Source organism: Coenobita brevimanus, chromosome 6, assembly GCF_032717465.1.
Source record: "Coenobita brevimanus isolate Jiangsu-jjx chromosome 6, ASM3271746v2, whole genome shotgun sequence".
Lineage (NCBI taxonomy): Eukaryota > Metazoa > Arthropoda > Malacostraca > Decapoda > Coenobitidae > Coenobita > Coenobita brevimanus.
Genome location: NC_136959.1, coordinates 58106084 through 58126860, shown reverse-complemented (window position 1 = coordinate 58126860; position 20777 = coordinate 58106084). Strand labels below are relative to the sequence as shown.

Here is a 20777-nt window from a genome sequence, read left to right as displayed (position 1 = left end):
AGTCATTGTTCTATATTTGATGCAGTTTGGTCCACGTTTTACCATAATCTTGCTAACAGATACACACACCATATCCAGTGAATAACTGCCTTGCACTATGCATGTGGGCTAAAAAAAAAAAAAAAAAAAAAAAAAAAAAAAAAAAAAAATATGTGGATACATATTAGTAGTTCTTGCAACCCCAGGCTCATTTGAAACGTGAACCCAATGGACTGGAAGCTGAAGTTACCCCTCTCCTGCAGTCCACCATCCCTCTTTCAGAAGACAGGATTGAGCTAGGGAGCATTTGTATAACTGGGAAACAGAGCTACCGGGTTATATCCATGCCACCAGCATCAGTTGATGTTAAAATGCCCAAATTCTAAATTTCATGCTCAAAGTACTGAAAATACCAAGGGTAATGCATGGTAGTTACAATCAACCTCTGGATGCCAACTGTCTTCAGCCAATGACATTGCCTTCCCTGATACCAAACATCATGTGTTATCAACTGAGGCATGACAAAATTTCAGTTCCAAATTAGTAAGTCACAAATAGTCACCTCTAAATGCCAGGAAGAAGAAAACATCATCTACCCACATCCAAGACCGTGCAGACATGAAACTAATGGAAAGCTGATAACAAGCAGGTAGTGGTTATGGTTGGGTCTGCTGTCAAAGCATAAGAAGTTATCTTCAGTTAACCTGCCCTTGCTCCTCACACATGCAACACAGTAACTCAATTCAACGGCATTTTGAAGCAGAAAGTCATTGGTTTCTCTTGGTTCTGTACTAAATATGTTAAAAGTACTTGGAAATGTTATACAAAATGGAATGACAGACTGAGAGGGTGCCGCTAGTGGTGATGACTGGCCTAAAACACCAAAAAAGTTACCTTTATTTAAACTACTACCACACATGACACTACATCCTCAACTGGACAGCATCTTGAAATTGAATGCTGGTGCTTTCTACTAGTACCAAATATATCAAATATATAATTGGGGAAGGAGACTGATTTTAATAGTTAAGCAACAACTACCAACTATGCCTGGGTAGAAGGACTGCTAAATAGTAACCAGTTCTGGCAACCAGGGGCTTAATCACAGGGTACCTCATGTATCAAGATGCTTGAACATCCATGTTGCCATGTCCCCCACCATTTCACTGCCCTGCTCTCAGCTCACATCCCCCTCTCTCATATACCTCTCCACTCCATCCCTCCATCTTATCCTTGGCCTCCCCCTCCCTCTCCCCCTCTCCATCTTATCCTTGGCCTCCCCCCTCCATCTCATTCACACAAACTTTCTTCATTAGTCTTTTGCTCTCCATCCTCTCCACATAGCCAAACCACCTCAAAGTATTTCTCCTTAAGTTTTCTGTCACATCCACACCACATCACTCCTTCACTTCCTCAATTGTCAGTGTCTCTCCATGTAACTCCACATGCTCTCAAATAACTAATTTCCACTGCCCTCACTCTTGACTTGTGTCCTTCTATCATGGTTCTAGCTTCACTTCCATACATTAGATTTGGTATCACAATATTGTCATGCAGCGACCTTTTTATTTCCATGCCCATTTCCCTGTTTCTTATCTGAAGCAGTAAATTCATTCATCCATCCATCAAATGTGATGTATTTGCTCTTGTACTTAAAAAAAGGGCAAATACATCATATTCTTGTACTTCACATTAACATGATCTGACAAAATTCACTGATGTTCCCACAAGTCCATCTCTATCCCTTAAAATGAGGATGGTTGCAGATCAGACTTAACCTGCAGTCCACTGTTTCACATCCTGATGAGACTGGGACCACATAAACACCAACAACCCAATTTACAGTAAAAGTTGTAACATTTTGGAACACATTCCTGAAATATTATGGAAATTGACTGTACTAAAGTACAGTGTATATAGTGTCATGATTCATGATTACAGTGGCTCTGCCAAAGTAGGCTTTGTTTAATTTTTAAGCTGCTGATGAAGTATGATCTGTTTTTCACTTCAGAATTCCTTTACTCATTATACAGCAATTTTGAAGTTAAAAATTAATGTTATATGACTTCTAAACAGCAAGCCTTGCTTGAAGTTGTTTCATTTAATGCAGCACTTTGCCAGCACACATCCTGGACTTTAAGTGAGGCTTGACTGGGGCTAAAAGCTGTGGTTGGCATCAAAGGCTACCTAACTCTGGCACTAATAAGACTGGTAAACTGACTACCCAGGGAAATAAAGGTATATAGTAAAAAGAATATGCATTTAATTTAAAAATTCTCAAACAAGCTTTACCATGCTTTGAATTTTTTTTTTCCTGTTCCAGGCACCTGAACAAAGTATGTCCATACTTACTACGTATCAGTAGCAGTATTCTCCAAGAAAATTAATTCCTTTTGCCCTTGGGGAGAGCATTGTTTTTTGCTCCTGTGTGTGTCTCTGTCCCTGGGTAAACACTACAACACAGTTTTGATTTTATTTGAACCAAACTTGGTGGAAATGTTGAGGGTCAAGCAAGAATTAGGCAATTTGGTATTAAGAAAAACAGGTCAAAGGACAAGGTCACATGGTAAGGTCATTTCAAACAATTTTGTTCCAGCTCAGACTGAAGTTGATGGAAGGGTTTGTGGTTCGATAGGAATGAAGTGATTTGATTCTGAGAACAACTGATCATGGGTAAAGACATTTGACTAATTATAGGGTGCATTGTTGGTCTCTCTGAGTGCTCCTCTTTATTTACTTTTGCCATATCTTCCTCTCTAGTTTAGTTTTTCAGTGATCCTGAACCAAAACCAATGAACTAAAAGGACTTGGAAATTTTATATACAATGTCATTCTTGTGGTCTAAGGCACCAGTCAGGGAGAGTCAACTGTTCTATATACTGGTTTCAATCCCAAAGAGGTGAATACAAGTTCTTCAATAATGCAATGTCATCTGGGGTACCAGGTCAGTGACCCATCTTTAAATGTCATCAGGACTTCCCTTCAAAGCAAGGAACTTGCTGTTAAAATTTCAGCAATATAATAGTGGATCAAGGCATTACACCTTTATTGCCTCATCAAGAACACAGGGGACCCAGGATCAGGCTACTCAGTCTCAATATTTAACTCCTTCACTCTATAAGGATGTCTTTTCCCCACGCCTCACTGTTGCAAGGCGCTGTGTGCCACAAGGGAACCGTTCACTGTACAAGACAGCCCTGCAATGCTGGCCTTCGGCTGATGGGTCTGCTTAGCCTGACAGACTGGCGTTTCTCAACAACAAAAACAACTATAGTGATGTACAGTATTTTTTTTCTATTTCTTGGAACATTAGATACTTTTATTCAACTTTGGGAAGACACCTTGCAGTGAGGGGATTAATGAAGATTACATCTAATCCTTCCAGTTCAAAATGCTTGTCATAAAGAGAAAATTGTCTGGAGACAGCAATAACAAAATATTTGATGTCATCATACTACAGGTGGTTCTGCAAGAATGATTAATCACTCCCAAGTGGCATTCTGTGGACTATAAAGCCCATGTTTATTTCCTGGAGGTAAAAGAGACAGAGTAACTGCAAGGCAAAATAAATTCTATGTGGCCATCATTTAGTAGTTATATTTCAGCTTTGGCATCCTATGTCTTTCTGAGCAGAGCAACGCAAAATCCAGTATATATACTGTATATACAGACATCTGAGAATAACAAAATATAAACTTGAATTAACAATACCATATACTATAACACACACCTGGATGTAACAATATGAAGTTACATTACTGTAGTATGAAAGAATCACATATGCAGTATAGTGCTACATGATGAACATTACCATTCACTGTATGAATAAATATGAACCTCTGTACATCACATTCTTCTTAGTTACATAACCACATACATCTCTTAGTTCTGCATACAACATGCCCTTGCTTTATGATGTGAATACCATTTTTAAAAAATCCAGAGCATGATGATTTATTGTATATCGTCAATTATAACATGAGTTCAGTGGGGAGACATTCTTGACCAAAGGTCACCCACCCAACCAAGTCTAAAGACAAGTTTCCAACTCGCCTAAACAGGTAGTTATTTCACTTCACGGCACTTCACTTGCTGCCTGAACCCCCTCACCACACTAATGTTACATCACTGACACTAATATACCTGACAGCGACAAATGACCGTGAACTTGGTAAAGGCGATTATAATGGCAAAAATTACGATCATATATTGATCAGTGAGGCTTCCTAAAGGATCATAATCATCATAAAAGCAAAAATTCTATCATATATCGAAAAAAGTCCTCACCTTTTTGTCATCGTATAAGTGAGTCATCACATACTGGTTCATAATGTAACAAGGGATTGCTGTACTAATGAATCTGTTAAAATGGAGACAATATACAGGGTGGCACATAAGCTATTTTACCAATATCCCAACCTCGCTTCATGACCTTTATAGTGACTTGACCCCATGCATCTGGGTGATATCCTTTACAGTTATTCTTGCTCTTACCAGTTAATTCATATTTAACTTAAGAAAGGTCTCTGGTACTGGAAGGGTTTATTAGGACTACTGTATATTTAATTCCTCTCCTTCCAAAAGTCTCCAAAACTGAATAAAATCATCTTTAGGAAGAAGGAATAAACTCCAAAACAATATCACCCAGCTTCAAGAGGTTAAGCATCATCCATCATTCTGTTTAACTAAAATACAAACTTTGATAACCACAATAAAATACTCCATTAATGGCATAGAATTTATCTGAAAACTCACATTATCCAACAACCAGGACCTACTTTTTATCCTGGGCATTTACTCAGTGGCCATGACATGTGAGCTCTGCAACACTCACTTTGCTCAATTTTGTTCATCATCCTTACCAAAGAAAAGTTATCGACTGTAAACTTCATACCCCACGATTAATGAAGCTTCTTTAATACACATCAAATGCCTGAGCTATCTAATATATATATACACTATCAGCAAATGTAATTTCTGTATGAAATCAGCTGAAACTTTGTGTTAACTCATCAGATCACTAAATGCTTATTATCACATGACTTCTAACAAGTAGGTGAACAAAAATCTATCAATATTTACACTTGATGCTGTCTTTGCCTGAATAATTGATATCCTAACTCTGCTGATACTTCCTATTTACAGTACTTTCTATGTTATCACCTGTTTATGTATAAAATACCAAAAGAAACATCCTATTAATGGTAGCTCCAGTAAAAGAACTTCAGGCAGTTTTGTCCCTATTCAGTTAAGACTCCACCTCCAACAACATTCCACCCTGCCTTAGGTACATGCCCCCCCCCCCCAAACCTTTTTCATGATTTACCTCTTGCCTTTCCATTTTCTGTCCACCTTACCACCTTCATCTCTCTTAGTCAATTTTTTATTCCCCACTTTCCATCATCCAATCCTACATTGCCCCATGAGGAGTGTAGGAGTCCGGGGCTAGGCAGTTGGTCCCGACATTTAAGATGAGAGTGACCGGCCTCACTCATCCCCACATAATTATCTTATTTATGACAAGGAACTGATCATAAGTTTACCTGTGCATCAACCGGGCCCAGACATCTACTTCCATGCTTGTTTGAGTGCCTTCCGTTGTGCCAGCTTTCGGGTGGTGAGGGCAGCAGCCAGGAGCGCCAACACAGCACCCCCAATCAAGTAGTGGTCAAAGTCATCCTTCAGCACATCGAACATCTTGCTGGGGAACATGCGTGTGTAGAACAGGTCTGGAAAAAGAGAAAAGTGTCAACAAGCAAAGGTAAACAGGTAAAGAATGAGTGTCTTGTAATTATACACCTAAGATTTGTTCCCTCAATAGCCAGGGGTCAAAGTCATCCCTCACCACATTAAGCTTTTTGCTGGGGAACATACACGAGCAGAACAGGTCTGAAAAAGAAGGATGTGTCAACAAGAAAGATACTGTAGGGAAAATGTTCTTCATCCAATCCAATATTATCTCATTAGGAGCATGGGGGCCCAGGGCTGGGCTGCTCACTCCAGACATATAAGGCAAGAATGACCAATTGCTTGCCCAGTGGCACAAAGTGAAGAACAAACCACAACCACCCCCTGGAATTAAACTGTATATGTGTAGAATAGGTCTGTTGAAAGAGAAAAGAGGGACACCAGGCTGATATAATAAAAAAAATTAAGAGCTGGTGTCTGTAGTAACTACACTTAATGTTCCTTAAATGATGTTTACAGACTCACTCATAAACACTGCCACAACAACACAAATATTCAAATGTGCTTCTCATTCTACACTCAAAAAGCCTCCCACAATTAGCTACATAGTACTCATGTATCATGCACTGGAACAGTTACCCTTCAAAATCTAAATAAAGTCTATAACATTTTATGCTTGGGATTCCACATATGAACATCAGTAAAATGGGATTTGCCTACACCAGTCACATCCTCATTTCTCAGAATATGGCTGTAATGTTAAGCTGGCACTCACCCAAACCATAAACCAACACAATACAGGCAGACTCGAGACCAGTAGGTGCTGTGAAGATACCAGAGACCCGGGGAAGACTATTGTTGTAGGTAATCATATCATGTGGGGCCAATCTTAGCTCTGGGATGTAAGGCATAAGTCCCTCCTCTCGTGGACCCCCGGTTACTGGTCGCCGTGGGTCCAAGAGCCACTTGGACATCTGGGGACAAGAATAAGTCAGTGAGGCAAATCATAACCTGTAATATGGAGTGTATATGGATGAAGGAATGAAAAGGAGAGTGTGAGTATGGAATGGTTTGAAGAATACGCACACCAAGTATGAGGTGGAAGCATAAAGTCAGGGAGTATATGAAAGAAGGACACATGTCATGGAAGAAGATATCACTACTGAGTAGGGACAAAAATGTTAACAGGCTCTTTTGTTGAGAAACTTTCTTAAGTTGTGACAACAGGCAAGAGACTGGAAGATATACATAGTTAATTATGACCTCTTGCTTATTCCATTAACACCGAGAATATCTATTTAATTTTGTACTTGTCATCTCCTGATGATTTTATTCAGCTTAGGATTGAGTTTTTGAACTGGAGAAATTAGATACTGTCTTAGTGTATCCCATCAGCAAGAAAGGCATTTCCTGTGTTGAATGAAACCATTTGGAACCAGCAAACACAAACTAAAAGAGATGTCATCTGCACTGCATGGATAAAATACCACAATAAGCCTTGCAACTTGATACTTCACCACTGACACAGTACAACAATAACTGGTATACTTCCTCCAACAGACAATGCCTTTGGCCAGTGAATAATTCATTCGCTCCAGAATGCAAAAAAAACATGTCAAAAACAAGGTACTCTACAACAAGGACTTATTATACTATAACCGCTTTCATCTGCACCTGCATGACATTCCCAGTCTGGAGGGCAAAGAGGATGAATTTAGTTGTGATGCCCTTCTCCGTGGTGGTGTGTGTGGCTGCCTGGATGCCCACAGGCAGGATGTATGCCTGTCGCTCAAGGATGGGTGGGGTAGCACGTCCACCCAAGGAGGAGAAAGCAGTGGCGTTGGCCTGACTTAATCCCTCAAACAGTTCCAGTGATGTAACCTGTACAAAAAATAAATCACTATAACAGTCATTCTCTACAAAACTCATAGCTAAATATAGTAACTATGTAAAATGTAAACACACTACTTCAAGTAATTACTATCCATCCTCTCTTCAAGAAATATACAGAATTCTATGCACATATATATTCCACAACCAAATTTATCATCATCATCATAATTCCAGCTACTACAGAAATGGGAATGGTAGGATTTACATATAAAGGGTGAACACATGCAAGCATGTTGAAGCCTTTACAAACACAAAAAATTATAAATGCAATGAAAAAACATGAAGCCATCTCATGATGCAATCTCACCCCTGCACGGCCGCTAAGTTTTTCCTCGACACATAATTTTGCACCTCCATTTCTAATTTGACACAAATTCACGATGTAAAATACACACAAACAAAGCCAGTCACCCAACCTGGGGTGGTAAAGATGAGGAGTATTGGCATGTTGATACTTCTTGCATTGTAACTATATGCTGTAATATGAATTACATTCCCAGTGCTTGCAGCCTTTCATCTTTGAATTTTGAGCATGCCTTGTCTGTAGTAAGAACAAAGTAAACCATACTGAATGTTAGCAGCTTCAAAACCTAGAGTATGCTGAATGCATGTTTTGAATCCCTTTATCTCAACAATACAGACTGTCAAGGAATTGTTATTTTTGAGGAATACTGTATGCTGGAAAGTCACACCAGTGCCTGTGGGGTATACAAGTACAGGTATAGAAAAATCAATCAATCAATCAATCATTTCCTGTGGCACCCCATGGGATGCATAGGGCCTCAATGAACTCTCTCCACCAATATTTGTCTCTTGCCATCTCCTTCAGGTCCCACCAGCACTCCTCTCCTGCTTCTTTTTTCATTGTCCTCAACCAGGTTTCCCTCGGCCTACCTCTACTTCTTCTTCCTCTAGCAGTCCACTCTGGCACATCCTGTATTAAACTACCTTCTTTTCTGTATATGTGCCCCAGTCACTTCCAGTGAGACAGTCTCACATATTCATTAACTGGTTCCACTCTCTCGTAATATCCCTTACTCTTGAATTTGTAACTCTGTCTTGCCACTTTACCCCAAGAATCCTTCTCAGTATTTTTTTTCAAATCCTAATACTTTCTGATCTGTTGCAATTGTACTGTACCATGACTCATGCCCGTACATTAAAACTGGTCTAACCATAGACTTGTAAATTTTCACTTTAGTATGTACCGAAAGCATATTATTATTCCAAACAAATTTCAACATTCCAACAGCTCGCCAAGCCTGTCTAATCCTCTCCTCAATTTCATTGTTTAATGATCCATTAGATGATACAATCGTTCCCAGATATTTAAAGTTTTCTACATTCTTCACCACATTATTCCCAATTACACAATCGATTTGGTTCTCCAAGTTCATATTAATCATTTCAGTCTTTCCATAGTTTATTACCAATCCCACTTTTTCTCCTTCCTCCACCAGACAATCAAGCACCCTCTGCATCTCGTAAATACTTCCACAAATCAGTACAATATCATGAGCATAGTCCAAATCCATCAGCTTCTTATTTTCTTTCCAGTTAATTCCTGCACCTGTTCTCCTTACAACCTTTTTCATAACATAATCCATAACCAAAACAAACAACAATGGCGAAAGAACTCCTCCTTGAATCACTCCTGATCTAACTTGAAATGGATCACTCAAAGAACCACCCACCATTACCTTACAAAAAGTACCTTCATGCAAGCCTTTAATAATATTTACAAACTTTTCTGGTATACCATAGAATCTCATAATTTTCAACATAGCTCCACGTGAAACACTATCAAACGCCTTTTCAAAATCCACAAAACACATACTAAGATTTTCATCTCAGTAGCTTGTTGCATTAGATGCCTTACAATAAAAATCTGATCATTACAACCTCGACCCTTTCTAAATCCCGCTTGTTCTTCTCTTAAAATTTTATCAATTACTGGCTCTATCCTGTTCAACAAGATTTTGGAAAAGACTTTTGCAACTACAGGTGTCAAAGTTATCCCCCTCCAACTGCCACTTACACTTAAATCTCCCTTTTTTAGTATTTTTATAATCACTCCATTTTTCCACTCTTTTGGAAATTCACCATTATCCCAAACCACATTAAAAAGTTTCAAGAGCGCATTCATCAACTCGTCATTTTCCACCTTAAGCATTTCAGGGAATATTTCATCCTCTCCTGGGGCCTTAAAATTCTTTAACTCTTTTATAGATTTTGCTACCTCTTCCAAAGTTATATCCCGTTTCTATCTGCAAAGCTCTCTCGGCTGGCAACATGTCCTCTTCAGCTGGGATTGGTCTATTTAGAACAGATTCAAAGTGCTCTTTCCACCTTCCTTTTATATCCAGATCTTTAGTCATCAAATTACCATTTCTATCTCGTACAGGTATTTCCTTCCCTCTCTTTTCAGTCCCAGTTAACTCCTTTATGGCCTGATACGCTGCTCTTGTGCTCTGACCGTCATTTTTACATAATTTTATTTCTGTCTCTGTCGCCTTTTCATCATATAGTCTCCTCTTATCATGTCTAATGAGTTTTTTTACTTCAGAATGTAAACTCCAGTACTTTCCTCTAAGTACTTCAACTACCTGGCCATCAACATGTTGTTCTTCACTTCTTAACTTAGCCTCTTTCCTTTTCTGAATTGCATTCCATGTTTCATCTGACATCCACTTTTTCCTTCTCGCTTTTCCCTTTTCTTAATGGTAACCTTAGGACTTTCATGCAAAACCTCTTTTACCTCTCTCCACATTTGATTAATATCATTGTCTTCAGATTCCATCAAAGTCTGCAGGACTAGAAACCTGTTCCTACATTCCCATCGAAACTTTTCCCTCGTGCTCTCATCACTTCTCAGCTCAACCAAATCATAATTATTACCTCCTGTACAATTACCATTAACGTTTCTCTTAAGTTTTATTTTAATCTTTGACACAACAAGTTGATGATCACTACCTATATCTGCCCCCCTCCTTACGCAAACATCTTGCAGATAACTCCTATGCCTTCTGCTAAATGCAATGTGGTCAATCTGGTTACAATATTTACCACATGGTGAAATCCAAGTAGTATTATGTATTTTTCTATGCTCAAAGATAGTTCCACCAATTATAAGGTCATTTGCCAAACAAAAGCTTCCAAGTCGCACCCCATTTTCATTCCTTATACCAACACCCTCCTTACCCATACAATCTTCAAAGCCATCCCTACTACTGCCAACAATCGCATTAAAATCACCAATGCAAACTAACACATCATGTCTTGCCACTCTATTCACTACATCCTGCAGCTTCTTATAAAAGTCATCCTTCATTTCATCAGCAGCCTCATTTGTCGGAGCGTACCCTACAACCATACTGATATTACCATGGTCAGATTTAAAACGAGCATAAAGCAAGCGCTCATTAATTGGTTCAAACTCACATACTGCCTTGCAAGCATCTCTACTCAGCAGTAAGCCTACTCCTTGGTAATGATTTCCATCACTCCTACCAGAAACCAACATAGTAATACCATCTTCCAAATTCATTTTATCAACTCCAAGCAACCTCGTTTCTGTAAGAGCACAAATACCCATCTTGTATTCCTTGAACACTGAAATAAGTTCTTCCATTTTACCAGCCTGATTGAGAGTTCGAACATTCCAGTTTTCTATTCTTAAGGTTCGTTTTGGATGTATGAACTTATTTTTACACCGTGGGATTCTTAGCACCCCCTGCCCACTTAAGGGCTGCACGGGACTGAGGGCCATTGCTTCGTCACCAGAGTTCATCAAGATTTCTTAGGCAGAAAAATATTTTACCCTGGAGCCAATGCCAGTGACTCGCAGGAACCAGACAGTGGGGAGAGGAAATTAACTAAATGAAAGTAAAATGCAGAGGGTTTGGACAGACAAAGTACTAGGGAAAGAAAGAGAGCAAAGAGAATGTAGACAAAAGTGTCCCTTTTAGTCGCCTCTTACGACAAGCAGGGAATACTGGGGAAGTATTCTATCCCCCCTTCCCCAGGGGGGAAAAAATAAAATGAAGGCAAGTGGCTTGGTATAAAAAAAACAAAAGACATGTGATCACCTAACAGTATCAACATCAAATACAATCTACAAACAAACAGTTTACTATGCCCACATTGAAATGCAACCCCCCCCTCCAACACCACAACAGACTTACTCACCTCATGCACCACATTATCACAAGACAATCTTTCAACATAACCATAAGGAAAAATCTCTGGGAGCAGCCAGCTAATGTGGCTGGTCTTCTAGGGTCCGCTGGGTTCAAGTTTACTCACCTCAAAGCGGCGATACTTGTCATTGAAGAAGGTGTACACAACCCAATTCTCTGAGTGGACGACATGTATTGGCCCGGAAACTTTCTTGTGGCTCACTGATTCGATCACTGCACCACTCACAGTGTCCACCAAGTACAGGGTTAGTGTGTCTGTGTAGTGAAAACCATCATCATTATCATCCTCATCCTCATCAGCATTATGCTGGCTTCTTTCTCAAGTCAGTTGTAATGCTCTATATAAAACTTTACATCCAATAAAGAGTAATCAAGCTCACTCTTGCTGAGGTGGTCGTAGCCCTGGGTGGTAACGACAGCCAGGTTGGGGTTGACGTATTTGTAGAGGACTGAACGGTCAGCCAGGACACGGCCAGGGGAGTGAACCTTCTCCCATGCCAGCTTCCCATACACACCCGTGATCACACCACCACTGCCTCCTACATTCACACGCCATACTTCACGCAGTACCAAGTTCTGCAATGTATAAGACCCAAAACAATTAACCCCTCAGGGTTGGGCATTGTTTATAAAATCAACCGTGAGGAGTGGGTATTTTTGCAAAAAATAGGTGATTTTTCAAAAATTGCTCCTATGAAAACTATTAAACCTCTTTAGCTTTAAAATGAGTATGGTAGTGTTCCAATGTCCTATAATTATTTATTGCAGAGCAGTGGCTGAAAACGTACGTGTCTAAACGTTCTGGAACAGGGACCGATGTCCCCACAACAAACGTTCCAGAATGGGGACCAACCTTTAGGAGTTAATGACATTTCTTTTTTGGGCACACTGAGATACAGGGGATATCATACTCATTACTCTTTTATCAACCTAAACATCCACATCTTCTTCACACTACACATCTGCTGATTCTCTTTCTTACTCATATTTAATTCCAGCATTCCATCCATCCATCATCCAATCCTATGTTGCCCCATGAGGGGCTTAAAATCCCTAATACAAAGGACTTCACCTAACTTCTTTCTATATTCTTCTTCTTCTTCTTCCGCAGCTTTGCCCATGTTTATATGGGGCTGCTCTTTCTGACTAGTCATCTCCATTCACCCCTATGTCCAAATGCAACCCCTGCTATATTCATCTCCCTCACACCTTGCTGTATACTGTCCATCCACCATCTCCTCGGCCAATTCCTTCTCTGTCTACCCTCTACTTCCATGCCCATCACTCTTCTGCCCGCATAATCCTCATTCCTTCTCATTACATGTCCGTACCACTGTAGTCGCCTCTCCTGCGCCTTCTTTGAGATTTCCACAACCTTAATCGTTCCCCTAATTCTCTCATTCCTGATCTTATCCATTCTCGTGACCCTGCTCATCCATCTCAGCATCCGCATCTCTGCCACCTCCAGTTTCCTCTCCTAAGACTTGTTTATGAGCCGTGTTTCTGAACTGTATATCATTGCAGGCCTTACCACTGTTTTATATACTTTTCCTTACACGTTTGCACTGACTTTTCTATAACATAACACTCCTGACATATCCCTCCAGTTTCTCCATGCTGCCTGTATCCTCTGGTTAATTTCTGCATCCAGTCCACCATCAGCTGTTTTAACTTCTTTCTATAATCAACAAGCTATTTTTAAAATGATACCTTTACAGATAAGTTGGCAGCATACTCCATCACTGATCATCTAAGAATGCAACTGGTAATAATAATAATAAATAATTTCAAAAGTATCTCAAAATATCACAATACAGCATGTTTACCACTGATCACACAGTTAGCATATATATAAACATTCTCAACATTCTCTCTCTCTCTCTAAAATGAGCACTTTCAAAGTTTTAGTACAGCTGTAACTTCATCCACAAAAAGAAACTTGGACTATCCATTCATATCCAAGCTAGCACAATGGTCTTCTTTATGGTAATCCATCCCTGCAAACACACCTAAAATGAGGATAGTAACATTGCAACTGACATAGTATAAAAAGTAAACTTACATACCATACACATATAACAACATGGCCACTGCCCTATATAATCTACTCTTGCAAACACATTCAAAGTGAGCATAACATGTGATGTGGATGTAATATAAAAACTAAACTTCTAAAACATAAATGTCTATCTATCTATCTAGTGCCAGACATCTTAATCATGGAAGGGGTGGCCACAACTGACTTGTCTCCACTTCAACCTGTCCTCTGCCATCACACTACCCTCTCTCCAACTCACACCCATAACCTTCATATACATCTCCACCCAATCCTTGATCTCATACATGAGCGGCCACATACATGTCAATCTCACTATACAGAGAGGTTACATTCATGGAAAAACAACTGGATAACAGTCGATTGTACAGTATATTGAATGCAGGGATGACAGTGATCAAATAAGCAAAACTGATGATCGTATAATGAATATTGGTGCTTTGTAAGGGATATAGTGATCATACACGTGAAAATGGCAATTATACATCAAAAAAGGGTGCTAAATAGTTAGACCACATAATGGTTGATCATAAAACAAGGATGATTTGTAACTACTGTACTGTACTATACTCACCCCAGGCCGCGAGAACCTAAGAGTGTGTCCTGTGAGGTGTGTGGAACCAGGACGAGCTAAATGGATGTAGATGGAATCCTTGTGTTGCAGCACTGTGCTCTCTCCGCTGGTTGGGAACACATGTGGTGTCAGAGAGTTGTCGATCAGCACCAGTGGCTGTCAGGGAAGAATTACGTAGATTACATACGATATGTTAGGGCACAGGTGGGATGTTGGCTGGGCTGGTCAACTACTCTTCAATATTGTGGACTAAAATTACCATCTCTCCACCTTAAATGTTGAGCGGTACCGTAACAATAGATTAGGACTAGAATATGATCCATCCATCCATCATCCAATCCTACATTGCCCCATGAGGAGCGAAGGAGCCCGGGGCAGGGCAGTTGGTCTCGACATTTAAGATGAGAGTGACCAGCCTCACTCATCCCTGAGTGGCATTACATGAGCAATCAACCCCAACCACCCCTTGGATATAAAGCTCCAGATTTTGGCACCTGATGGTTTAGTGGGTAGAATATGATACTAGTCTAAAAGATGTGCTGTGGAAAAGATGGAAAGCTATAGTAGTGCCTTCTGCCACTAAGTAATGTAAAATAAGCCACAAAAGGATGAAAATCTGAGCAAAGTTACAGTAAAATGAGTATGGTAACCTAACTTCTGGTCCCCACAAGGGGTAATGAGGAACTGGCTGTATTTTATCACTGCCGTGTGTAAATTTGCTGCAGTCCATTACAATCCTTTCTTGGGATGGGTACCTACTGATTCTCTGCTAGACATTAACCATACACTACCAGTAATGTACTATTTTCATCTTAATCTGGACAAGACTTTTTTTGATTTTGCAGTTATTTCATGCAACTCAATGGAAAAAAAAAAAGAAAAAAGAAAAAAAGACTGTGGTTGTACATCCTTTCCACTGCACTTCTTTACCAACAGTATCATACTGTAGTATCAATCTATTATCGGAATTTAAAAAAAACATACAACAGGTGGTCAAAGGCTACCTTGAGGTACTGTGGGTCTGGTTGGTGCAGGAGGAGGGCCTGGGTGAGCAGGTAGCCGAGTGCAACAACTCCATTCCGCTCTCCAACTCCCTCGCCTGTGAGCGGATTGAATGCCACCAGTAGCCCTTCACCGGTTACCTGGAACAATTATCAGCATTATCAACATCACAATCATCATCCTGCCTCTTCCTCCCATCTAAATGTATGATGAGGTAGGGTCCAAGGAGCATGCAAAAAGAGAAACATTACTGATGGGGAACTACTCAATGGAATGCCCAATGAAATGGGCCATGTAAACCAATCGTCCCCTCTAGAACAAAATATGTCTCCATTGCAGAGGATACTTGGAACATAACACATATACAGCTGGATCGCTTACACAACTACCTAATTATCTGGCTGGTCATCAGTCATATTTACTTGTATTATCACTCATATATTATTGACCCCATTAATCATATGAGCTATTTTCTAAATACTTTTGCTATCTCCAGATGATTTAATTAAATTCATTCATTCATTCATTGCCAGACGCCATGTATCCCAAACGGGGTGGCCAAGGGCTTAGAGTTAATTGTTTTACAGGGAGGGGCACTAATCCTCCACCAACCCCACTTGACACGTAGGGATGCCTACAGCATCTGGTGTTCCCTGGCGGTCACCCATCCAAGTACTAAACTGGCATTAGCTGGGGTAAAATAGGTAGGTTGTCCTCTATGAGTTAGGGGTTAGTATAATGTGATTTTCTTTTTATGCAACTGTCAACTATCATGCCACATTAAATACTGGAGCTTTTTCCAACTGGAATAACTGGATATAGCCTTTTAGATAGAGCTTTCATTAACCTTCTCACTAAAAGATGTCTCCCCTACTCTAAATAATATCATCCAGACGTAGCACAAATAACGTTAAAAATACAGTAAGACCTCACTATATCGGACTAATTGGGGCCCAAGCCATTCTGAACAAAGCGAAATTCCGATAAAAGTGACATCGAACTTCCCCCTGCTAAACCGGACTTTTTCCGATATATCAGACATTAGTCCGGATCGCATGAACGGTTTTTAAACTATTTTCATTACCACTGCACTACTGTACTGTATTATACCTTCACTACAATAATCAAATGGTATAATAGTGTAAATGTAATAATACTGTACTGTACGTACACTGATAGACATGTCTTTCATTTACCTTATTGTGGTGAACATGGTTGAAGTGGTCAGGCAGTCCAGACTGCTTCTGGCTTTATCAGACTTTTTCCGATACAGGTAACTCGCTCGGAACACGTAGGTTTCGTTCCTACCGTGCCGTGTTAGGTGCGAAATCGCGTATATTTAAACTACTCCGTATTTTGCTCCCTTGACCCCCCAAATGTGTTGTTTTGCTGTTATCTGTCACTGGTAATCACTAGAAAGCACTTTAAGTGGTTAGAAGGTTTATTTAATGTTATAACTCACAAATACAGTACTCCAGAGCAAAACTTCAACACAAATACTGTACATAAACACAAGGAAACATTCCGACGCCGATCATAGGTAATCATATAAATCAGGTTAACTGGTACCAGTGCTTTAACTTACAAGTACATACCAGAACAGTACATATTTAACTTAGAAATGCAGTACTGTGATATCGAATGATTTCAGTACATAATCTGTTAGGAATGGCTGGAAAAAAAGAAAAGAAAAAAGGTTATGAATACATTTTCACCTTTTTGATATATGTTTATGGTAATTTCAAGTTATTTTTTACGTTATCGTTGTGCCCATGCTTGGAAAAGGGAGCGAAAGAGTTGAATTTTCAGTCCTAAATGAGAAAACTGCACGTCCTCCAAGGCTAGACTCTGCCACGGGAGAATAAAGTGGAGGGTCAGTCCGATTAGCAATAAGGAAGTTGTGTCACAACTTCCAGCTCCCACACCACGAGAATGGCTAAAAATAGAATCGTAATGCAGTTTCAGAACTAACAATAAGTCTAATTATTACGAATACAGATACAAAGCAGAAATAAATACGTTTACAGACAGGGAAAACGTACTTCTTCCGTCTTAACATGTTCATCTTTCTCTATCATTTTACGTTCATCTTTATCATTTTACCTTGTTATTTTCGCAATATATATTGCCGTCTCGTAAACAGGGTGGTTGTTTGTGTTTTGCAAGGGAGGAAAAAGATTGTATTTTCTGTCTGGGTCGAGATAATGGGTGTAACTACGTGTGGTTAGGCATGGCCACGAGCGAAAAAATCGTACATCCACTCATCACGATAGCACGTGGTGAACTGACAGATGATACATGAGAGGGTGAAGTCAAGGTCAGTCTCATGTCCCAGATTTTCGTTCACTTCCCGAAAGTTTTCACAGTTTTCTACAAGTTGCATTGCATCAAATGATCCAAACCATTACAGCAAACCTGAGCAAATAGGTAAAGATACCAAGACAAAAATGTATTTTTCTCTTATTATAAGTCTTTAACGAACAAACAAAAAAGGCAATATTCCGACGCCGATCATGGGTAATCATATAAATTAGGTTAACTGGTTACAAGGCTTTATTTAATGCTTTAATTGCTTACAAGTACATACCAGAACAGTAAATATTTAACTTACAAATACAGTACTGTAGAAAAGCAGTACAGTAAGAGTTTAACGAACAAACAAAAAAGGCAATATTCCGATGCCGATCATGGGTAATCATATAATTCGGGTTAACTGGTTACAAGGCTTTATTTAATGATTTAACTTTATTTAAGTGCTTACAAGTACAGTACATACAAGAACAGTAAATATTTAACTTACAAATACTGTACAGTACTGTGGAAAAAACGAACAAATAAAAAAGGCAATATTCTGACGCCTATCAGGTAAACTGGTTATAAGACTTTATTTCTTGCTTTAACGTTATTTAATAGTACTTTAAGTTGCACATAAACTTACCAGAACAGTACAGTACTGTAAATATTTAACTTACAAATACTGTGCTACTGTACTTGGGAATGTCTCACTCACTGAATAATTTCCCGCCTAGATCATCACGTAATCAAAACAAACCGCGCGCTGCGGTGACGTTCGAGGATTTGATCTTTCAAAGGCCTCTCCTGCGTTAATTTGTAGTTTTCATAATGGTTTTTTAATCTTACGTTGTCTTATATGTATCCCAGCCCTTACCGTGTATAATTGCGAGCGCGTTCCATGAGATCGTGTTCCGTGCGAGTTACCTGTATATAGGAATTTAGTCCGGTAGCTCCTTAATTCCGATAAAAGCAAATTTTGGTCTACTGAAGTCCGCTGTATCGAGGTTTTACTGTATACCACATAATTAAGATAGAGAAGTTAGTAATATGTCATCAGACTGAAAGAGGTAAAACCTTCCCTATACAGATATCTGTTTCATTTCCAGACAAACTCACCTTATGCTTGCCAACAACAACACACTGAGGATGATGTGGAAAGTGGGCAGATGTGCGCTGGGTGTACAGGATCATCCGGTTGCCCTCCATCACACTCAGCTCACCCACATACACCCGCCACACCACCTCACCATTCCAGCTATCCACACCGAGGATCTGAAAGGAAGAGAACCGTGACCGATAGTTTACCTGTTTTACTCTAACTTGGCCTAAAACTACCATCTCTCCATCTTGAATACTGAGTTGTAGCAACAGATTAATGCTACAATATGATGCAAGTCAGGCAGAAGTGTTGTGGAAAGAATGCAGGGCAACAGTATTTTCTTATTCTACCACTGAACTACATGAAACAGACTGCAAAAGGACAAAAATCTGGTCCAAGTTATAGTGAATGGAGTATAGTAGATCCAATCCCAGGTTCATATGGACATGAATCCAATGGACTGCAGGATTCCAGTCCCAGAGATCTTTTGTTAAGATATGTACAGTAGAAAGACTGTTTCTGCTGTGATAAGGATATGAAGGAGGCGAGTACAGTACATGTGTTGTAGTGTAGGAAAAGATCATGAAAATGTGATATTTTGATTACTCACATACACATGCTACATCCACACTGCAATACCAGGGAGACAATGGATGGGTAATACAGTACAAACCATCACCATATTACCCCTAAAGGTAGGAGCCAGAGACTAGGCTACTGTAGTCCGGAGTGGGATTCTTGAACATATTTACGATCAACTGCCCATGATATCTCAACCATGATTCATTTACTTGGGAAGGACAAGGCAAGGAGAGTACAAAATCTTCCAGCACCTCTAGCTCCTTCTGCAAAAACAAATCTAAGGTATGACAGGGAACTGTTCATAAATATGTCTGAGAATCCCATCCCAGAATATTGTAGAGCAGGATATTGATCTACATCCTTCCTAGCATTTACATGACTGAAAAACCACACACAGTATCTTCCATTCAACAGAAAAAGTCAAGGCTTGTGAATGGTCTGTTTACTCTATGGTGGAACAAACACCAAAAGAGGGTGAGGATGAGTGCGAGTTCACAGTGAGATGACCGGAATAGTACTGGAAGGTGACAAACATCACTGGTCCATGATCTGTATGGTGGGCGGGATATTGATTACAGCTTCTCTCCATACAATGACAAAATTTATACAGTAATGTATGGACTGAAAAGTCTAGGTTAAATAAAAATAAAGAGAATGTCTGTTTGTACCTCAGCTTCTGTTAAACAGTCGAAAAAAAAAAAATGTATAGAGTATAAGTGAACGTAAAAGTGTGATTCAATTCTGTCCATATAAATCTGCTATACAATTTCCCAATTCTAGCAATCCACACTTCAGATCTGAAGTAAATATGACTGTGCAAGACTAGCAAAACATGATGGATGACTACAGATAATGCATACCACTAAAAATTTTGGAGGACAGATAAAAAAAAAAATAGTGAAGAATTGTAGTCCATCCTGGATAGAGATGAAGAGCAAATAATATCAACTGGACAAGAAAGATGTGAAGGACTCAAAAAGTGGCAGAAGGATAAAATAAAGATGTACCGTACTGTAAACAATGGCAGCCAGGGCAGGATGAAATGAAGAGATATGACTGTGCAGGACAAGGATGTAAGGTATATAATGGAAGGTGGATCAATAAAGAATAAGCGACTGCACCTGAATCAGAGTGGGGCCAAATGGGATTAGGTACCCAGTACCAAGCAAATAACAAGACACAGAAGCAGAAATAAATACCAAACCCCAAAAATGACCATCACATAATTTCATATTCTACTCTATGATGTCCATATTAACTTGGCCTAAAACTGTCATTTCTCTATTTTGAATGCTGAACTGTAATAAAATAACAAGACATTAGCACTAAAATATGTCGCTAGTCAAAAAGCAGTGCTATGGACAGGATGTAGAACTGAAGCACTGTCTGCCACTGAGCTAAGTAAAATAA

The 20777-nt window shown here is 39.5% G+C and overlaps 2 protein-coding genes across 3 annotated transcripts in view; both read right to left on the bottom strand.

Moving 5' to 3' along the window:
• Positions 1 to 20777, bottom strand: part of LOC145399939 (uncharacterized) — a 152693-nt gene that overhangs the window by 38323 nt on the left and 93593 nt on the right. The window lies entirely within an intron of this gene.
• EMC1 (ER membrane protein complex subunit 1) overlaps positions 1 to 20777 on the bottom strand; it is a 63876-nt gene that overhangs the window by 33564 nt on the left and 9535 nt on the right. The window contains exons 10-18 of one of the 2 annotated variants that reach the window (XR_013897378.1): positions 18803 to 18958; positions 15394 to 15531; positions 14390 to 14545; positions 12140 to 12335; positions 11866 to 12014; positions 7342 to 7548; positions 6443 to 6641; positions 5471 to 5708; positions 3543 to 5372 (exon numbers count right to left, since the gene is read on the bottom strand). Coding sequence is in view for 1 of the 2 variants with exons in the window: in XM_080272453.1 (XP_080128579.1) it covers positions 5548 to 5708; positions 6443 to 6641; positions 7342 to 7548; positions 11866 to 12014; positions 12140 to 12335; positions 14390 to 14545; positions 15394 to 15531; positions 18803 to 18958 (1362 nt within the window). In the remaining variant the exon portion in view is untranslated. Of the gene's footprint in view, positions 1 to 3542; positions 5373 to 5470; positions 5709 to 6442; positions 6642 to 7341; positions 7549 to 11865; positions 12015 to 12139; positions 12336 to 14389; positions 14546 to 15393; positions 15532 to 18802; positions 18959 to 20777 lie in introns of those variants that run through there. The other variant, XM_080272453.1, reaches the window with a different exon arrangement.